Here is a 21,122-nt window from a genome sequence, read left to right as displayed (position 1 = left end):
AGAAATAGGAACACTTTTACACTGTTGGTGGGACTGTAAACTAGTTCAACCATTGTGGAAGTCAGTGTGGTGATTCCTCAGGGATCTAGAACTAGAAATACCATTTGACCCAGCAATCCCATTACTGGGTATGCACCCAAAGGATTATAAATCATGCTGCTACAAAGTCACATGCACACGTATGTTTATTGTGGCACTATTCACAATAGCAAAGACTTGGAATCGAGCCAAATGTCCAACAATGATAGACTGGATTAAGAAAATGTGGCACATATACACCATGGAATACTATGCAGCCGTAAAAAATGAGTTCACGTCCTTTGTAGGCACATGGATGAAGCTGGAAACCATCATTCTCAGCAAACTATCGCAAGGACAAAAAACGAAACACCGCATGTTCTCACTCATAGGTAGGAATGGAACAATGAGAACACATGGACACAGGAAGGGGAACATCACATACCGGGGCCTGTTGTGGGGTGGGAGGACGGGGGAGGGATAACATTAGGAGATATACCTAATGTTAAATGACAGTTAATGGGTGCAGCCCACCAACATGGCACATGTATACATATGTAACAAACCTGCACGTTGTGCACATGTACCCTAAAACTTAAAGTATAAAATAAAATAAAATAAAATAAAATGTATTAATAAGAATCAGGTTTTAAAAACCTTAGGGAACCCATTTTTATCATGGAATTTTCATTGACATCCAACTGATTTTCAACAAAACTTGATTATTATCATTAAATGGATAATCAGAATGTCACTGAAAGGTAACACTTGGAAACTGTATTTTATTTCATGCAATTATCTTTAGCCAGATCTCTCCCACAGTTAAAACCTCAGGAAAGATTCTCTTGCTTCTTCCATCTACCATATGCGTGTGTCTTGATAGTAACTATTTTCTCAAACTCCTTGGCATGCAATACAGACTTCGCTTATTCCTTGGCCTCAGTAGACAATCTTCTTTCGTGAACAATAAATAGCTCTTTGGTCTATTCACCAAAAGCATATCACCACTCACAAATCAGCTTCTAGAATATTCCTGAAGTGGATGTGTGTTGCACTGCCCAGATCTACTTTTAAGACCAAGACACTCATTTCCCTAGTTGTAGGAGTGTTCGTTACTGAGGACTCATAGCTGGGCTCCCCTTCAGGAATTTCCCACCTCATCCAAGATCCACTTCCCTCTCCCAGGGCTAGTCATATCCAAAAAGTCGCCCATGTGCAGGTGTACAATTGTACACTCATACTAACTTAAAACAACTTGGAAAGAACATCCTAGCTTTAAAGCTATGCATGGAATAGACGGAGGCCTTTGTTATCACTGAGTCACAGTTCAACTTCTCCTTCTGTGCAGTCCTGCTGCTTTCACTGTTCCACAGGTGTTGATTCCAAAGCCACTTCCCAGTAATTTTCCTACATGCTGATCTCCACTTCAGAGTCTGCTTCCTGGGAAACGTGACCTGTGAGAATTCTTTTGGTCATAATCAAACCACCACCTTCAGTTATCATTGAAAAAACCTAACATTTTGATGGTGACTTGTGAACCAGCCATGGCAGACTAGCTTCTGTAGTAAATATCCCCAAGATGTTAGTCGCTTAACCCAATACAAATTTACTTTCTTGTAATCCCAGCACTGCGAGGCTGAGGCAGGTAGATCACTTGAGGCCAGGAGTTTGAGACCAGCCTGGCCAACATGGCGAAACCCCGTCTCCACTAAAAATACAAAAATTAGCCAAGGATGGAGGTCCACGTCTGTAATCCCCACTACTTGGAAGGCTGAGGCACGAGAATTGCTTAAACCAGGGAGGCAGAGTTTCAGTGAGCCGAGATCACAGCATTGCACTCCAGCCTGGGCGACAGAGTGTGACTCTGCCTCAAAAAAAAATTAGTTCTTTTTTTGAGACGGAGTCTCACTCTGTCACCCAGGCGGTAGTGCAGTGGCGTGATCTCGGCTCACTGCAAGCTCCCCCTACCGGGTTCACGCCATTCTCCTGCCTCAGCCTCCCAGGTAGCTGGGACTACAGGCGCCGGCCACCACGCCCCGCTAATTTTTTTTGTATTTTTAGTAGAGAGGGGGTTTCACCGTGTTAGCCAGGATGGTCTCGATCTGCTGACCTCGTGATCTGCCCGCCTCGGCCTCCCAAAGTGCTGGGATTACAGGCAAAATTTATTTATTTTTTGCTTCTTACTCATCCCATAGTTTACTGCAATTCAATGGGAAGAGGAGCCGTATGGTGGAGGCTTGGCTCCACACAGTCATTCAGGAATCCAGATTCTTTCCAGCTTTTGGCTCTACCCTTTTCTAGGAGTCTTGTCCTTCAGCTGATAGATGAAGAAAGAAAAGGAGAAAAGTGCACGGGAGGTTAGATAGCTTAAAAGGCCAGACATGAATTCTTCATTAGCCAGAACTCAGTCATCTGGCTACAGTAAATCAAGCTGATAAGCACTAGCAGTCTCTGCAACACATTTATAAAGCATTTGTGATTTTCAAATTTTCCATTATCCATGACCTGTGACACTCTAGTACCATTCTTCAATTTGTAACAACTAAAAAATCATCTTTATTAAAGATTCAAAGAGAGCTGTGGTCGCTCCACTTCAATAAAAGTCTCTGTAGGGTTTGGGGTTTTTGTTTTGTTTTACTTGTTGTTATTGTTGTTTTGTTTTGATTCAGTTTTATGTCTTTAAAAAATAAGGGCTTTAGGCTGGGCGTGGTGCTCACGCCTGTAATCCCAGCACATTTGGAGGCTGAGGCCGGTGAGTCACCTGAGGTCAGGAGTTTGAGACCAGCCTGACCAACATGGCGAAATCCCGTCTCTACTAAAAATACAAAAAATTAGCCGGGTGTGGTGGTGCATGCCTGTAATTCCAGCTACTTAGGAGACTGAGGCAGGAGAATCGCTTGAGCCCGGGAGGCAGAAGTTGCAGTGAGCTGAAATTGTGCCATTGCACTCCAGCCTAGGCAACAAGTGCAAAACTCCATCTCAAAAACAAAAGAGGGTGGGGGGGCTTTAACGAAAAACAGAATGCCAGGTGCAGTGGCACATGCCTGTAATCCCAGCCACTCGGGAGGCTGAGGTGGGAAGATAACTTGAACTCAGGAGTTCAAGACCAGTCTGGGCAACATAGTGAGACCCCATCTTAAAAACAAGAAAAAAAATTAATCAGTTAAAAAAGAAAACAGAACCACAATATCAGTATCATACATAATAAAACTAATTCCTTAATATATCTAATACTCCGTATGTGTACAAATTTCCCTGATTGTTCTTCAAAAGTATTTTCATTTAGTAGTTCTTTTATTTTCCAGACATTTTATTGGTAGCTATGTCATACATAGTTCCGGCAACTGGCCATGCCACTGCTCCATCTTCCCAAAACCTCTGCAGGATCCATTTACTTCTTTTTGAACTGATCTGACTGAATTTGTCATAACTACGGCCCTACAACTTCAAAACCATAAACTAAACCTTCATGGGTTTGCTGAGACCAGCTTGTGGTTTTTCTGTGTTTTCTTTTCTACACGTAGTCTTCATCCATTGTCTAAGCTACTACTCTTAACCATAGCACTGGCTAGCACTTCAAAGGCCACAAATGCCTCAAGGCTTGGGGCTACTCCTGCAACATTCTCTTCAGGTAATATGATTTAAAGGTAAATGCTTCTACACCCTCAGAAAAATGACTCCTTCAAGAATTCTGAAATCCTTATGTTCAATAATAAGGACATATATTTACTCAATGATGTATGTTTCAAACAGCGTCTCATCTTCAGCAGATTGTTGTTGGGATGTTAGAGAAAACAATGTGTTTATTTCCAAGTAAAAATTTAAATACCAAATTTTTTATGCTTTAAATGTAGCAGAAATACTTCTCATTAAGAGGTTAGAAAATAAACTGAAATCATTCCCCTAAGCTGCTTTATATCTTTAGCACCATCTCTCCTAGTACTCGCTTAAACAGTAAAATGAAGCTTCATAGGAGATTTCAGAAAATAGTCCTAGAAGCTGACTTGTAACATATCCACTAACAAGACAATCTTAAATTCTTCTAAGGATTCTAGTGCCCTACAGAAATTTGCACCTCAGTGATTTCAGCTTCTGCCATAAACTTTGCCAAAGCACAGACAAATTAAAATCCCAACCTAGGATCCATTTATTGTCCATAACACATGACATTGACAATATCCTGCAGAGCCGAAGGCAGTACTGACACCCATAAATGACTTGGCACTTGTATTAGTTGAGATTTTCAGTGGCAGGTAGCAGAAAATCTAGCTTAAACTAGCTGAAACATTGAAGTGAATGTATGGATTATGCTGCAGAAAAACTAAAAGATATATCTGATTCCAAATAGCTTTCATTCAGCCCAGGAGCTCAAGAATTAGGACAGGTATGCAGTTTCTTTTGGCTCCACTCCTCCAGGGTCGACTCCCTTTCACCAGGCCCTCTTCTTGTGGTCACACGATGGCTGCCAACAACTGTGGAGCTACTTTTTTCCAGAGAAGTGGGAGTTTGCTTCCCCAACTCAAATCAACCTGAGAATTGAGACTCTTTGCCTCTTATTGGTCTGGAGTGGGGGAATGTTTTCATCCATGAACCAATCATTGGCGGGAAGGATGGGGGAGAATGACCTACACTGATTGCCTAATCAGACTACACATGGAGGAAGGATCAGTCCTATCCAAACCATATGATTAAGAAATTCATAGTACTGCTAGGAAGAGGGAAGGGGTTACTGAGAAGGTAACGACAAATGTTCACTGTAATACTAAATCCAAAGTGGGCTGACTTGGGCTTTCTATCAGGGAAAAATACAAAGCAAAATACAGCTTCAAATAATTTGGTTTTTGCTTTGCATTCCATGAATTTGAACCCTGAAAGAGGCTTTAGGTAAACATAGTTTATTTAACTTTTGGTACTGGTAGGTAATTTCTTCTTACAAGTATTCAATGTGATTGTAAAATTTTCATGTTACCACCAGTTGGTATTAGTAAACCAGGATAATAATTTCCAACAAAATCTTGTCACCTTAAGTTGTATCTTTAATATATTTCCCTAAATTATCAGTTACCTATATACTCTTTGACTCCCATCTTGCTTGATTCTTGCTTCTCAAACTACATTTCATAGTGATGCCAATATAGACTACTTCCTATAAAATAAAATAACAATGTTCTCAATTTTTGAGTATCAGAGGACTACATATGTTATTCTCCTTTATCCTCTATGTTTCATATGTAATCAGTTTCCATTTTTGACATCTCATGTGTGTTGGCCCTTACTCTTGTTCCCTGCCATCCCACTAATTTAAACTTGAATAATTCCATGCCTGGATTTCTCATGAGTCTCCTCGCTGACCATCCTGATGCAAAACTCTCCTTCTTCCAATCTATTTGGCAAAATACTTCTATACTAATATTCCTTAAATAATTATAGCAACTGGTTATCAAGGGCTTACTTTGTGCCAAGTGTTTTATAGCTCTTACCTCATTTTATTTAATTGTTACACAAATTCTATGACATAAGGTACCCCCATTTTATAGATGAGGAAATTAGACTCAGAAAAGTCAGGAATTTGCCCAAGGCTACAAACATCATAAGCAGCAAAACTGGTATTGGAAACCAGGTCAGTCACACGTCAAAGCCTGTGCTGCTTCCATCACATCACACTGCTGCTCTATGACTTCATGTCATGTCTGTTCTCAAAGAAGTTCCCTACTGCTGCCCTTCCCAAGGGTAAACGTCTCAGCATGGCTTTCAAGGCCTGCCGTAATTGTATCCCACCTAAAGATTTTTCTAGTTACTTTCAATGTGTACATCTTTCAGCAGATATGTCTCTTCCATCTCCCTCCTGTAAACTGGCCCACATTCATTATCCTACACTTAGAAGAAAAAAAATCTCAACAATAATAATACATACTAACCTAAAGGTTAAGCAACGAAAGTAACTAAAGTAGAAAATGAAGTCTACTATATTTGGAGTGAACATGGAATGGGATGGAATAGAGATCATAAATGTCTAGTTGCATATGTTACTCTAGTTAAAAAAGACATGGTAATGTTTACATTTTAACTAGCTAGCATCAAAATGGCCACATCAAAGTGGCCGCATAAAAATACTCTGTTTCTGGTTTTTCTTGCCTTGTTTGCTTTCTTTTCTGCTGTCTGCCTGTTTAAGTCCCAGTCATCTTTCAGGGCCTACCTGAAGTCACACCTCTTGAACCCTACTCCCTGGTCCCCTTTGTTTTCCCCCAAAACCTTAGCACCCACCAGAGGATACTCCCTTTTTAAACTGAACTTCTTCACTGCTCATAAATAAAACACAAAACCAAGAGAAGCATAAAAATTTAGCGTCAGGAAATCTTTCCTGACTGCTCTAGTTCTCATTGCCTTTCTACTGTCTACTTACAGCCTGTACCATAAAACTAGCATTTAATTACATATTATTTGTATTGTTTGTTCCATATGTGTTAGAGTAGGTAACAAGCTTGTGGGTGGAATTAGATTATGGGGAACCAGGCTAGGGAATGGATTTACAGGGTTGATGAGTACTCTACAAGGCAGGCATGGAAACAGCTAGCCCTGCGAAATTACACAGAGTTGAGTTGTGAATTTATAGCAGGGGTCTGGAGCAAGTCCTGAGCCAGGGCTTGCACACAAGTTTGAAGTCAGAACATGTCAGTATGTCCAAGATGAGAATTTGGCTTAAAATCTAGAAATCTACAGAAATGAGTGAGGGTATGGCAGGCCATGGATTCATAATAAAAAATGATGATATAGTATCCTTAGTTCAAATATTGTGTAAAATATAATTGATATGTAACATCAAAAACATTAAAATAACATCAGAACCACATTTTTTAAAATCACCCAATTTCACCAAAATTATACACATTTATCTTTTGGCTCAGCAATTCCACCTCTAGGAAATTATCCTAAAGAAATATTCATGCAACTGTACATAATGTTTACATTTAACATTGTGGATAAAAGCAAAAGATAAAATGGAAACAACCCAAATATCCATCTAAGTGTTTGTTTGCTTACATATTCCCCTATTATCCACACATACAGTAGAATAATAGCCAGATATTAAAACAGAGATAGATTTATGAACACTGGCATGAAAAGAGGTCCTAAATATATTTTAGGCTGGGTGCAGTGGCTCCCACCTTTAATCCCAACACTTTAGGAGGCTGAAGCAGGAGGTCACTTGAGACCAGGAGTTTGAAACTAGCCTGGGCAATATGGCGAAACTACATCTCTACAAAAAAATACAAAAATTAGCCAGGTGTGGTGGCACATACCTATAGTCCTAGCTACTTGGGAGGCTGAGAGGAGGGAGGATCGCTTGAGCCCCAGAGGCGGAGGCTGCATGCAGTGACACATGATTGAGCCACTGCACTCCAGTCCAGGTGACAGAGTGAGATCCTGTCTCAAAAAAATATGTGTGTGTATATATATATATATATATATATACTTTTTTTAAAAAGAAAGTTTCAGAACAGTATATACAGCATGATTTCTTTAAAATATCAGTCACACAGGTAAAATCATATATATAATAAAATTTATTTCATTTTATTTTATTTTATTTTTAGAGATAGGGTCTTGCTCTGTCAGGCTGGAGTGCAGTGGTGCAATCATAGCTGACTGTAGCCATGAATTCCTGGGTTCGAGCCATCTTCCTGCCTCAGCCTCCAGAGCAGCTGGAACTAGAGGCACACACCACCTCGCTCAGCTAATTTTTTTTTTTTTTTTTTGCAGGAACAAGGTTTTTACTATGTTGCCCAGGCTTAAAATTTTTTGTAAAATATATTTTAAAAAAGAATTATCACCTGACCTGGAGTGAAAATCACCTGGAGTGAATGTTAAAAAAGTGCATATTCCTACACTTCAAACTAGATCTACTGAATCACAATCTCTGATGATAGGACCCAAGAGTCTGCATAACAATCATCTCATATGACTTTTATGCCCAATAAAGATTGAGAATTATTGGATTAATATGATACTTAACAGTGGCCACTTCCAGAAAATGGGACTTGGACCGGGCAACGAGGGCTTTCCCTTTCATTTTACTTTATACACTTTTTGTTTTAAAATTTTATTTTTTATTTTTTGAGACAGGGTTTCACTCTATCACCCAGGCTGTAGTGTAATGGTGGGATCACAGCTCACTGCAGCCTCAAACTCCTGGGTTCAAAAAACTCTCCCTTCTCAGCCTCCAAAGGACTAGGATTACAGGCATGAGCCACCGTGCCAGCCTAAAATTTTTATAAACATTTATTACATATACACTAATCTATATCTACTAGAGATTTTTGAGGTTCAAAAGATTGAAACATTAAATATTGATTGTCTGGGTCATATTAATGAGAAAATCTATTACCAATTGAGCTTATTCAGAAAGAGAAAAGATGAGCCAGGCACAGTGGCTCATGCCTCTAAACCCAGCACTTTGGGAGGCTGAGGTGGGCGGATCACTTGAGGTCAGGAGTTCAAGACCAGCTTGGCCAACATGGTAAAACCCCGTCGTCTACTAAAAATACAAAACTTAGCTGGGTGTGGTGGCACATGCCTGTAATCCCAGCTACTCGGATGGCTGAGGCGTGAGAATCTCGATTCTTGTGAATTGCTTAAACCTAGAAGGCAGAGGTTGCAGTGAGCTGAGATCATGCCACTGCACTCCAGCCTGGGCGACAGTGAGGCTCCATCTCAAAAAAAGAAAAAAAAAAAAAAAACAGAGAGAAAAGACTACCTAAGGCTATAAATTTGGCAACATATAACAAATTATTAAACTTTTCCTTCATTCATTCAACAAATATTTGCTGAGCAGCTGTGTTCCAGGTACCCTTCTATGTGCCAAAGATAGAGTGAAGAATTTTAGGTTAAGATTTCTACCCTTGAGGAGGTTACTTTAGAGTTGGGGAGGAGAGACAGATTGAGAAAAGTGGGGGTAAGGTGAGGGACAAGGAAAGGCTTTTTCCAGGAGTGATTTTTGACTGAGACCTGGAAGATGAATCAGTCACATGAAAAGATGAGCAAGAGCAGCCATCCTGATCAGAGATCTTGACTGATTTAAGGGACAGAAAGGAGTTCTGCGAAAATGGAGCAGAGTGAGAGGAGAGCAGCGCCAGATGAGGCTGCCGAGGAAGCCAGAGCTAGATCGCGTACAGTTTTGTAAAGAATTTAGATTTTATTCTGGGAAGCCAGTGATAGGTTTTAAGAAAAAAAATGATATTATCTCTTTTGCATTATCTAAGTGATCAACAGCCTTTCACCTGGTATTTTCACTTAGCTGAATGTGAATACAAATGTCTGGTTTGAAACTCCTGAGCTCAACGGATCTTCCTATCTAGGCCTCCCAAAATGCTGGGATTACAGGCATGAGCCACAGCACCTGGCCTGGGTTATATTTTATAGGATGGTTTACTTTTATAAAACAAATCATAGGCCAGGCGCGTTGGCTCACGCCTGTAATCCCAGCGCTCTGGGGGGCTGAGGCGGGTGGATCATCTGGGGTCGGAAGTTTGAGACCAGCCTGACCAACATGGTGAAACCCCATCTCTACTAAAAATACAGAAATTAGCCGGGCGTAGTGGCAGGTGCCTGTAATCCCAGCTACTCGGGAGGCTGAGGCAGGAGAATTGCTTGAACCCGGGAGGCAGAGGTTGCAGTGAGCCGAGATTGCACCATTGCACTCCAGCCTGGGCGACAGAGTGAGATTCCATCTCAAAAAAAAAAAAATTATAAATATCAAGGCACTATCACATTTTATTTCATTTGTCCTCACAAAAACTTTCTGTGATTGAGAGAATGTAAGTTATCATTCCAGGTTGATGAAAGAGGTAACTGAGATACTGAGCAGTTTAAGAAGTTAACTCATTGAACAAATGTCTGAGTGCAGACTATATAATCCTAATAAAAACAGTAGTTCTTAGTAGGGTATATATCTTAGTGATTAATTAGTAGTTACTAATTCAGGATCTTATTATTAGTAGTTCTAGTTAGGATTATATATCTTGTTAATGTCTCAGCCAGAGTTAGAATCTTTGATCCAGGATGTTGATGGAAACATAGCCACATTGCATGTATTTATGGCTGCTCTTTAGGAAGCCACTAGCATACAAAGCCCATAATGAAAGTCTTGGTAAATACATATGCTGATGTGTACCAAAAAAAGTAAGCCTTTTGGGTATGTCTTATATAGGAAAGGTTTTGTGTTTGTTAAGTGTTATGTCATACATTTTTATGGAGCAAAACAATGTACATATTTTAAAAATACCTTTTATATGGATTAAAGGTTAAGATTAACCATATAAACCACAGAGTGTAAGGTATGTGTCAGCAACCACGATACAAAATAATATTTTATTGGCTGGACGTGTTGGCTCATGTAATCTCAACACTTTGGGAGGCCGAGGCGGGAGGATCATGAGGTCAGGAGATCGAGACCATCCTGGCTAACACGGTGAAACCTCGTCTCTATTTTAAAAATACAAAAAATTAGCTGGGCATAGTGGCACACGCCTGTAGTCCCAACTACTTGGGAGGCTGAGGCAGGAGAATAACTTGAACCTGGGAGGTGGAGGTGGCAGTGAGCTGAGATCATGCCACTGCACTCTAGCCTAGGCACGACAAAGTTAGACTTCATCTCTAATAATAATAATAATAATAATATTTTATGAAACAATGTTAACTTAGAGCTGTATAGCTTGATTTCTTTGCATTCTTTATAAAGTATAAATAAAATATAAATAGATGTTTTATACCTCAGTTGCAGAGACATCAGAAAATGAATTCTAGACAGGAGCTCGAAGAGTTCAGATAAAACTCCCAAAATTATAGAAAAAATAAAAACTAAACCCTGATTTGGTCAAATTTCACTTGAAACAGGGGTACTCAAGTGTGTCATTTCTGGAATGTAAAAGAAGTTATTTTCCACATTGTCTATCCAGTGTGGTTTTTTTTCCATAGAAATTATAAGCACTTTAGAATGGATTCAATAGAATTGTTCTTTTGACAGGTATACCTTCAATATGTTCAAGCTACAGATGAAGCCAGTCTTTTAACAGTTTTTTAAGGACCTACATGATTACTTACATTAGATAGAAAACTCTAGGCACACATATATCCACATAAGCATTGATGTATATATCCAGTTTCCAATTTTAAAATTTTAAATTGTATATTTGTAGTTATTGTTACAGGGAGATTATCAATGACTAGGGAAGGCCGGGCGCAGTGGCTCATGCCTGTAATCTCAGCACTCTGGGTGGTGGAGGCGGGTGGATCACCTGAGGTCAGGAGTTTGAGACCAGCCTGGCCAACATGGTGAAACCCCGTCTCTACTAAAAATACAAAAATTAGCCAGGCTTGGTGGCGCGGGCCTGTAATCCCACCTACTCGGAAGGCTGAGGCGTGAGAATCGCTTGAACACAGGAGGCAGAGATTGCAGTGAGCGGAGATCGCGCCACTGCACTCCAGCCTGAGCGACAGAGCAAGACTCCCCCTCAAAAACAAACAAAACAAAACAACAACAACAAAAAACAATGACTAGGGAAAGTAGGCCATGAAAAGTGTTGTTTCCAACATATCAATTGCCAGTACTACAAGCAGGAGTTAGACGTTTGGAGGTTTTCACACGGTGCTATAAATACAGTTTCCAGGGCCCCGGTCCACGTGGCCTTCCTGCTCTGCCAGGATGGAGAGTCTTGCTTTCCACATTGCTGATGTGGTCAGACTAATTAAATGATTGCAAAAAGACACATTCCCCAGTCAACCTTATGTGTCTGCCTTCTTCCCTTGAGTCACAGTTGTTGGCTTTACAGGCCAAGGCAAGTAAGTCTTGAACCCTCAGCAGAAACAGGGCACCAGCATCTGATGCCTCATAACCTGAACAGTTAAGGACGCCCCACCACAGAGCTTCTTTCTGAGTGTGATAAACTATAAGGCAAGACTGTAAAGGGGTGGATCTTCATTTCGATTTAGGGTAGGTGACACCTCAAGGGTGTTTCTTCCCTTCCAGCGTAACTGGATGGGAAACCCACACCAAGTGTGCTTGGGAGGGCTGCTTGGGTCAGCTACCTGTAAGTGGAAATAGGGGGTGCCACCTTCCGATGAAAACACCGAGCCCGTACTGTCAACGGAGGGCCCTTGAATTCACATCCCTCAGCCCGCTAGAAAGCCCCTGAAACCACGTGGCCTTTAACCCATTCCGGCAACAGCGCCAATTCCCGGAAGCGAGAGGGCAAGAAAGCTCGGCGCGACGCTTCCCGCGTCTTCTAGGCCGCGCGCTGAAATCAAACGCGACGCCGGCTAGCTGTGGGCCGGGCCGAGCGCTCAACGCTCCAGCGGCCGGGTAAGCCGCGGCCGCCGCCCACCCCGCTGCAGAGCTGGGCGGGGCCGCCTGGAGGCAGCGGGGAGAGGCCAGCCGAAGAGGAAGAAGAGACGCCGGAGGCGCGCTCTGCGCAGGCGCGCGGCGCCCCGCCTCCCCAGCGTCGGCTCCCCGGCGGGCGGTGCGGGCCCTCCCACTCTACCCCGCGCTGTCTCACGGCCCCGGCCCTAGCTTCACCCCGACTACCCGGCGTGCGCGTCCTCCTGCCGGCCTGCAGGCCCGGGGCCTCCGCCTGCTTCCCCACAGCTGCTCCTTGCGGCCCCGCTCGCGTTCACGCTGTCGCCCGGGCCGGCGCGGCCGCGGGCAACCGCTCCCCCTCCCACACCTACCCCGCCCCCTCCCCGCCTTTTCCGCCCTCCGGTCCCCCTCCCTCGGCCCGCTGCTGCTGCTCCAGATGAGGTGATGGCAACGGCCAACTTCGGCAAGATCCAGATCGGGATTTACGTGGAGATCAAGCGCAGCGATGGTGAGCCGCGCTGCCAGCCCCGCTGGCCCGCTCGGCCCCGTGTTCGGGTGTGCAAGGAGGGGACGCGGGCGCCGGCCGCCTCATTGATTGCTTTGCCGGGCTGTGGGGGCGGGAAGGCGGCGGCCGTGGCGCTTTTGTGTGTGGCGTGTGTGCCAGTGAGGCCGGCTTGGGGTCCGCCCGGGCGCTGCTGCAGTTCTCCGGATCGGGCCGCGGGGGAGGGAAGCCGGGTGGGGAAAGGGCCCGGGTGTCGAGGGTCGCGTCTCCGGGGGTCTCTGGGCGAGGGCCGCTCGCTCCTCCCCCCGCAATCTCCAGCCCCCTCCGGGGACACCAGCTCGGGAGGGAGCGGGCTTCGTTAGGGATGACCCTGCCTCGCGCTTCCCCTCGGTCTTTGCATTTTACCGGCTTGGCCTCTGACGGGGATGGGGATGGGGGTGGGGGAGCGGGAAGACCAGCGATTTCACATTTAGAGAACCGACTGCTGGTCGGAGGCCGAGATGGGGGGAAAGAGCCAGTTCCGTCGCCTTAAACTGCCGTCTGGTTGTCAGGCCTCCCCGGTTTCGTCGTCGACCATGCTGCTTTCTTTTTTGCCACTTCCTTGGGAGAAAAATGTGGAGAATATCGCGCTGAGCCATGAATAAGGGTGGGGGAGCAATGGGAAGAAATATTCGATGGGCTTCTCCAAGGTGATGAGACTGTAAAGGGAAGGATAGGGGATGGGCAGAGTCAATGCGAGGCACTGCTGAGAGAGTGGGGGTGGGCGACCGGATGTTGATATTTTCACACCCTCGGGAGAGGTAACTGAGAAAAGTGTAAGGCGAGGTGAAGACACATGCTTCATTTTTTTTTAAAGAGCCTTAGGCTTATGTATCTTTCTCTAGGTTTCTCTTGGGGAAAATGTTTTATGACACTAGCTTGGGGTGTGGAGTGAGATACGCCAGCCAGACTGGAAATAATTCGTATTGTAAAGGAATAAATGCACGGAGGGAGATAAGTAAAATTATTTTCTTTCGGTACCAATATTGAAAGAACGAGAGATGTGTGATAATCTCGAGTTGAGCAGTGTTCCTGACTCCATCTCTCATACCGATTCCTTTTTTTTTTTTTTTTTGAGACGGATTTTCACCCAGGCTGGAGTGCAGTGGTGCGATCTCGGCCTACTGCAACCTCCGCCTCCCGTGTTTAAGCTATTCTTGTGCCTCAGCCTCCCGAGTAGCTGGGATTACAGGCGCCGTCACCACACCCAGCTAATTTTTTGTATTTTTAGTAGAGACGGGGTTTCACCATGTTGACAAGGCTGGTCTCGAACTCCTGACCTCAAGTGATCCACCTGCCTCGGCCTCCCAACGTGCTGGGATTACAGGCGTGAGCCATCGCGCCTGGCCTCGATTCCTTTTATGAGTGGCTTATTTATTAACCTTTAGCCTAGCCTAGTCGGTAGTAACTTGGCTGTCACGTCCACGTGCCCCTTGGATTCTGCCAGGTTTGACCAAGTTACGTGAAGCTAGATTGATTTTCATGTTGTGTGTATGATATATTGGAAGACCCTATATAGCTAATGATTTTTTCCTCCATTATATTTGAAGTAATTTGTGGTAACAACTGAAACCATCATTATCCTGTATATGAAAAGATAAATTATACCGCTTAGAGCTTTAGAAGTTACCAATAACACTAATGGGAAAGAGATATCTTCTTTACTTGGGTTGAGGTTTCTTTTATATTTTCTCTTCAGATTACTTTCTTGAAAGAGTGCTGTTAATGTCATTTTTTTAGGTAAATACGAGTTCACAGTATACCAGCAAAAGTAGGATTTACATATTATTTTGAAGATTCTGGGTGCACAGCAACACCTGTCCCTGGTATACACCCAAGGGAGAGGAAATCACCACCTTGTGAAGATATCTGCACTCTCGCGTTCATTGCAGCATTATTCACAGTAGCCAAGATAGGGAAGCAAGCTAAATGTCCATCGATGGGTGAGGAATGGCTAAAGAAATTATGTGTGTGTGTATACGTTTATGTGTGTGTATAGACAATGTACAATGGAACATTATTCAGCCTTAAAAAAGGAGATCCTACTGTTTACCACAACATAGATGGACCTGAAGGACGTTATGTTAAATGAGATAAGCCAGACACCAAGGAAAATATTGCATAATCTCACTCATATGTAGAATATTTTTTTAAGGAGCTAAAATACACAGAACGAAACAGTGGTTACTACTGGTGGTGGGGAAGGAGAGGAAATGGGGAGATATAGGTCAAGGATACAAAATAGCAGATATGTAGGATGAACAAGTTTAGAGATACAGGGGGACCAATGTTAGTAAAATTGTATTAGAGATTTTTGTTAAATAAGTGGATTTTAGCAGCTCTTGTTAAAGTAATTATGTGGAATGATAGCTATATTAATCTGCTTCACCATTTTGCTGTCTATATTCCATAGCATCATGTTGTAAACCTCAGTTGTGCACAATGAAATTTATTTTTTAAAAAATTAGGGTGCAATAAAATGTGTAAATTCTTTACACTCATAAGTATGAGTATAGGTGTTAACTTTGAAATCGTATCAGAAAAAGTATATGATATTTGATTTATACATTTTAATTTCTACGGAGCATATTTTATTTAAATTTATTGAACTTGAAGCAATTTTGGTTCTTTTCAGCCTTCACCTTCAGCCTATACCAGAAGTTCCCAGACATACAAGAGCTTTGTGTTCTTACATAAGTGCTACTAACCTAAAGCCACATTTCAAAAGCGGTTTGCCTGTAAGAAATTAGGGAAGTCATCACAGTGTGTTATTATCCTAACCTATGGTCATGTATCTTTTTATGTGCCCCAGATGCATGATGGAGTTGGTGGAAGGCAGGAGATTAGTAGAGAACTTCGAAAGAACAGAAGGATCATTTGCATTGGACAGTAGTGTTTCACAATAGAAATTGATGTCTGGGAGAATGCCCCTCAAGCTTTCCCTTTTTCACTTTAAAGAAGCTTGTTTGCTTCCTCTCACTTCCATAACGTCTATATTGGATAAAACACTAGTGGTTATTATAACAAAAATAAACTTTGCAGTTGGAGGAACACTAATATCTGAGACAGTAGAAATGACATGAGTAAAGAAGGGCTGCTTCAGACCATTATTAACTGGTGACTTGATGTTTTTCTTTTGGCTTGCTGATGGCGATCCATGTCCCTATTTCAGACCACGCTTTTCCCATCAGTGATACTCTTACACTAATAAACATATCCCAAGGGCAAACAGGTACACTAAAATGAGCTTATTCCTATCTTTCAAGACCATGATGAAAACTATCCTAATGAGTCTTCACTGATTACTAAAACCAGATGGCCAGTCAGCATCTGAATTCCTAAATCATTCTGTATTATTCATGAGACAGCATATTTCCTTAAGTATTAATGTTTGGGTCTGTAACTTTTTTTTTTCCACTCCTCTCAGCTCATACCTATGGGTACATATTCTTAATACTATGTTTTTAAACTGCATGGGGTAATGGGACTTACTAATAACTAATAATTCTTTTTTTTTTTTTTTTGAGACAGAGTCTCGCTCTGTCAGTGGTGCGATCTCCGCTCACTGCAACCTCTGCCTCCCAGGTTCAAGCGATTCTTATGCCTCAGCCTCCCAAGTAGCTGGGACTACAGGTGTGTGCCACCATGCCCGGCTAATTTTTGTATTTTTAGTAGTGACAGGTTTTTGCCACGTTGGCCAGGCTGGTCTCGAACTCCTGGCCTCAAGTGATCCACCCACCTCAGCCTCCCAAAGTACTGGGATTACAGGTGTGAACCACTGTGCCCAGCCTCTAATGACTCTTAAATTCCCTGAATGCATCTGTGTCATTACCCCCATTCCCACCCCCACCACTGGGATGCCTAGCAAAATTCCTTGCACATCGTTTTTGAATAAATCATACATTATTGGATTTTTTGTTTTCAAACATTTTAATTAATCATTAGAATGACATCTTAGCTGGAAGTGAAACCTTCCATCTATGCTCCTCTGTACTGCTACCTCCCTACTCTGGCCCTCTACTTCCCGCTGGCCTGTTAGTCAGGAACTACAGCGTTAATTGAAATTGAGTGATCTGCTAAGGTTAATCTGACTTTTCTGGTTTTCTAAGGTTATCAGTGACAGGGGTTAGGCTTGGACTCCTAAGATTATTCTCTGCCACAGGAGATAACCTGGTATGAAATTGGACTGGTGTATTTTCTTACATGTGTCTTCCTATTTTTCTGATTCAATTCCTTTCCCTTTTTAAAACCCACTGACTCTTAAAAAAACCTACAATCTTTCTGTTGTGTAGCTAGTTTGGTTTTTTTTTTCTTTTAGCTGTGCTGTTAACAGTTCTGTAGTAGCTGTGACTACCCTTTGGGGACTGGGGAAGAAATGAGAAATGTTGAACATTTGGAAGCTGCAGCTAATATGGGATTGTTCTTTGGGGGGGGGGGGTCTCTTAGTCACAGTACTGTGACTGTATTGATACATGTGATCTGAAGAGAATCTTAGAATATTTCCACCAGAAAGGTTTTTGGAGATAAACTAGTTTTCATTTTTATAAATGTGGAAACTTGAGTCCCAGATCACCATAAGTGACTTATCTAGATTCATACAACTTGTCAATGGCAGCCAGGAACCTGACATGCTTAGCATAGAAATCAGACTATCAAGAACTATGACAGTAAAGGAGGAATTCTCTGTTATTTTGGAACCGTATACCGCTTTTTACAGCCCAGTCAAGATGTAGGAAATTGCTTCTTACTTCGGAGAAAGGCACCAGCGAGAGTGTTACAGAGCTTGATTAGAATGATCCCTGGTAAGAAGTGCTATGTTACTACAAGTTCACCAAACCTAAAATTGTGGGAGGAAAGTATTCTTGTTTCTTAGTTAAGTGTTGGTGTAAAGAGTTCCTTTTAACATCTGAAATCAAGAGGCAATTGAAGATTTCAAAGGACCCATCAGGAATTTTGGAGTTCAGGGCAGGCAAAGAAAATCTTTAGAAAAGATTTTAAATGGCCTAATTCTTTATATGCTTTGCCACATTTTTCTTCTGCTAGTTCATCTTTACACGTCACTATATAGGCTTCTGGAGAATAGCATGTGTAAATTTAAGTAATAAAGATGAACCATGTGGCAATACAGTTGTTCTTTAGGTACAATTATGTGATTGATTATGGGGGTGGGATGGAATAGGGGCATTTGTGACCTAATAGTTCCCTTTTCCCTGAGGACTAGGATGATAATGTTTCTGTATATGGATTTGTTAGGGCTTAATAGTTTTCAAAGTGCTTCAAGACATGTTAGCTAATTGGATCTTCACAGGAACTCTATGAGGTAAGCAGGGTAGAAAGGTGGCAGATCATTGGTTTATAGGTGAAGAATCTGAGGTTGGATTATTTGCCAAGATCACATGGTTAATAAGGAGCATAGCCTGAGCCAAAGCCTGAATCCCTTCACTCCCAGCTCTCTAAGTGCTGCTGACAGATGTTTGCTGATTATGGTGTGAAGTTGTATACTTTAGTATTTCTTTCTGAGACATACAAACCCCTGTAGTAAAATTCTTTCCACTACTACCAAAGAAGCTCAAAAAACTTAAAATAGGCACTTATTGCTTCCAAAAGTACCACAGAAAGCCAGGAATCTGTATTCATTGCCTAGCCACTTGATTCTTATGACAAAGATTTTGAAACTCTGGGGAAAGGCTATGTGTCAACTTGTTTTATGTGTCATGATTGTTAAAATGCTAGAGAAAATAGCAAAGAGCCAGTTAAATCTGTGTCTGCTCAAATAAGACAAGGGGCAAGAGTGTGGAAAATCCAGAACAAGATTACCTGAGAGATCATCTAGACCCCGTTCTTTCTAGTCAGAAGTATAGTTGTGATTAATATGACATTAATCTTTTGCAAAGTTTAATTCTTGGATTCAGCCATCTGCTTTAATTTTAACACATCTGTTTTGTAACCTAAAATAATTTTAAGGTGTTTGTTTATTTGTTTGTTTGTTTTGAGATTACGATTCTTAGCTTAAGAATAGATACAAGTTTTAAACCTTGGATAAAACTAATTTTTATTCTTCTGGTTCAGTTGTAGAACAAATACAGGTTAAGTTGTCTTCCAGCTCTTTTAGATAAAACAATGTTAGTGGTTTTATAGTGCTAAGTGAAAAGAGACATTAGAATTTCACCATATTAAACTATCTCCCAAGAGTAATATGAGTGAGGGAAGTGTTCCTTTTAAAAGTCATGCTTCTAGGCTGAGCATGGCAGTTCATGCCTGTAATCCCAGCACTTTGGAGGCCAAAGCAGGAGAATTGCTTGAGCATATGAGTTTGAGGTTATAGTGCACTATGATATCATTACCCACTACAATAAAACACGAAGTTCAGATGGTCATTCACTAGGGTGTGTGATATTTTGGAGTATAGACCTTAAGTGATTATGACATATCAAAATAATGTGGTCTTATATTTCTTTTTTTTTATTGCAGATTTCATTGAATATACTATTAACAGCCTGCTATATATCAGGCATTCTGATAGGTGTTGGAGATACAAAAAATGAATAAAGCAAAAATAGTTCCTGCCCTCACAAACAAGTAAATAAGTGATTCATCTATAGTGTGATTAGTACTGATAGAAATATGCCATTTTGTGTGTACATTATTACTACCTTCCTTTTGAAGATTAGGCTTTTTTGTTAGACTCTTGAAGTTATGGACCTTTTGGATGGAAAATACATGTCATATATGCCATCTCTCCTCCTCTATGACCAATATCCATGCTCCCTCATAGCATTCCTGATGAATTTAGCCTCAGAGTTTTTTTTGAGAGGGAGTCTCACTCTTGTTGCTCAGGCTGGAGTGCAGTGGCGTGATCTCGGCTCACTGCAACCTCTGCCTCTTGGGTTCAAGTGATTCTCCTGCCTCAGCCTCCTAAGTAGCTGGGATTATAGGCATGCGCCAACATGCCCGGCTAATTTTTTTGTATTTTTAGTAGAGATGGGGTTTCACCATGTTGGCCAGGCTGGTCTTGAACTCCTGAGCTCGTGGTCCACCCACCTCAGCCTCCCAAAGTGCTGGGATTACAGGCTTGAGCCACTGCACCCGGCCAGCCTCAGAGTTCTTAATACAGCATTATCAGCCCTAATAGCCCTAGTCTGCCAATTGAAATTGGCATTGTCATTATTAGCCTATTTCCTATACTCTAGTACCTATTTGAGTTATAAGTTTATAACTTTTAAATTGTTTTGATATCAAAAGGAATTTTTTTTAGGGTTTTGCTCTGTCACCCAGGCTGGAGTGCAGTGGCATGATCATAGCTCACTGCAGCCTCCAAGTCCTGGACTCAAGCAATCCTCTCACCTTAACTTCCCAAGTAGCTAGGACTACAGGTATGCACAACCATGCCTGGCTAATTTTTGTATTGTTTGTAGAGATGGGGTCTTGCTATGTTGACTAGGCTGGTCTTGAACTCCTGGCCTCAAGCAATTCTCCCTCTTTGGCCTCCCAAAGTACTGGGATTACAGGTGTGAGTTCAATTTAAAGTTTTTGGCAGACCAGCACCTGACAGCAGGTTTCTCTCTAGATATCCTGGGTTTGGGTACTTGTAAATAGAGACTGGCTCGGTGTGGTGTCTCATGCCTGTAATCCCAGCACTTTGGGAGGCCTAGGCAGGAGGATTGCTTGAAGCCAGGAGTTGGATACCAGCCTGGGCAACATGATGAGGCTCTATTTCTACAAAAAATAAAATTAGCCAGGCCTGGTAGCATGTGACTGTAGCCCCAGCTACTCAGGAGGATGAAGTGGGAGGATTGGTTGAGCCCAGGAGTTGGAGGCTGCAGTGAGCTATGATCATGCCACTGCACTCCAGCCTGGGTGACAGAACAAGTCACTGTCTCAAAACAAACAAACAGAGACCAAGGAAGCAGAGCATGGGAAACAGCAGTGGATGCAGCTACTGGTGGTTATGTGTAATTTGGATATAAACTCCTTATACATTATGGCCAGGGAACTGTAAGAATCAGGTTCCTCCCTGGGCTATGTTTTATTTACTTTTGAAGACTTTTTCTCCAGGTTTTTATAGGTTTTGGCATTAATTTTGACCACATTTTACCTAAAGGAAGGACAAGATCAGCAGGGAACAAACTTGTGGTAAAATTTGCTGAGTGTCTATACTGTGCTAAGAATGAACTGTTTTTTTTTTTTTTTTTTTTTTTTTTTTTTTTTTTT

The 21,122-nt window shown here is 42.0% G+C and overlaps 1 protein-coding gene across 4 annotated transcripts in view; it reads left to right on the top strand.

Moving 5' to 3' along the window:
* The first annotated feature begins 12,411 nt into the window (after window positions 1–12,411).
* KIF2A (kinesin family member 2A) overlaps window positions 12,412–21,122 on the top strand; it is an 80,387-nt gene continuing 71,676 nt past the window's right edge. For 2 of the 4 annotated variants that reach the window (XM_003827417.6, XM_034960044.3), the window contains exon 1: window positions 12,456–12,878. In XM_003827417.6, the coding sequence (XP_003827465.1) occupies window positions 12,815–12,878 (64 nt within the window). In that variant the 5' untranslated portion in view covers window positions 12,456–12,814. Of the gene's footprint in view, window positions 12,879–21,122 lie in introns of all 4 variants that reach the window. The other 2 variants (XM_003827415.6, XM_003827416.6) reach the window with 2 other exon arrangements.

This window comes from Pan paniscus, chromosome 4 (assembly GCF_029289425.2).
Source record: "Pan paniscus chromosome 4, NHGRI_mPanPan1-v2.0_pri, whole genome shotgun sequence".
Taxonomy (NCBI): Eukaryota; Metazoa; Chordata; class Mammalia; order Primates; family Hominidae; genus Pan; species Pan paniscus.
Note: the sequence above shows the minus strand (reverse complement) of the source record. Positions and strands in the feature narration are given on the sequence as shown.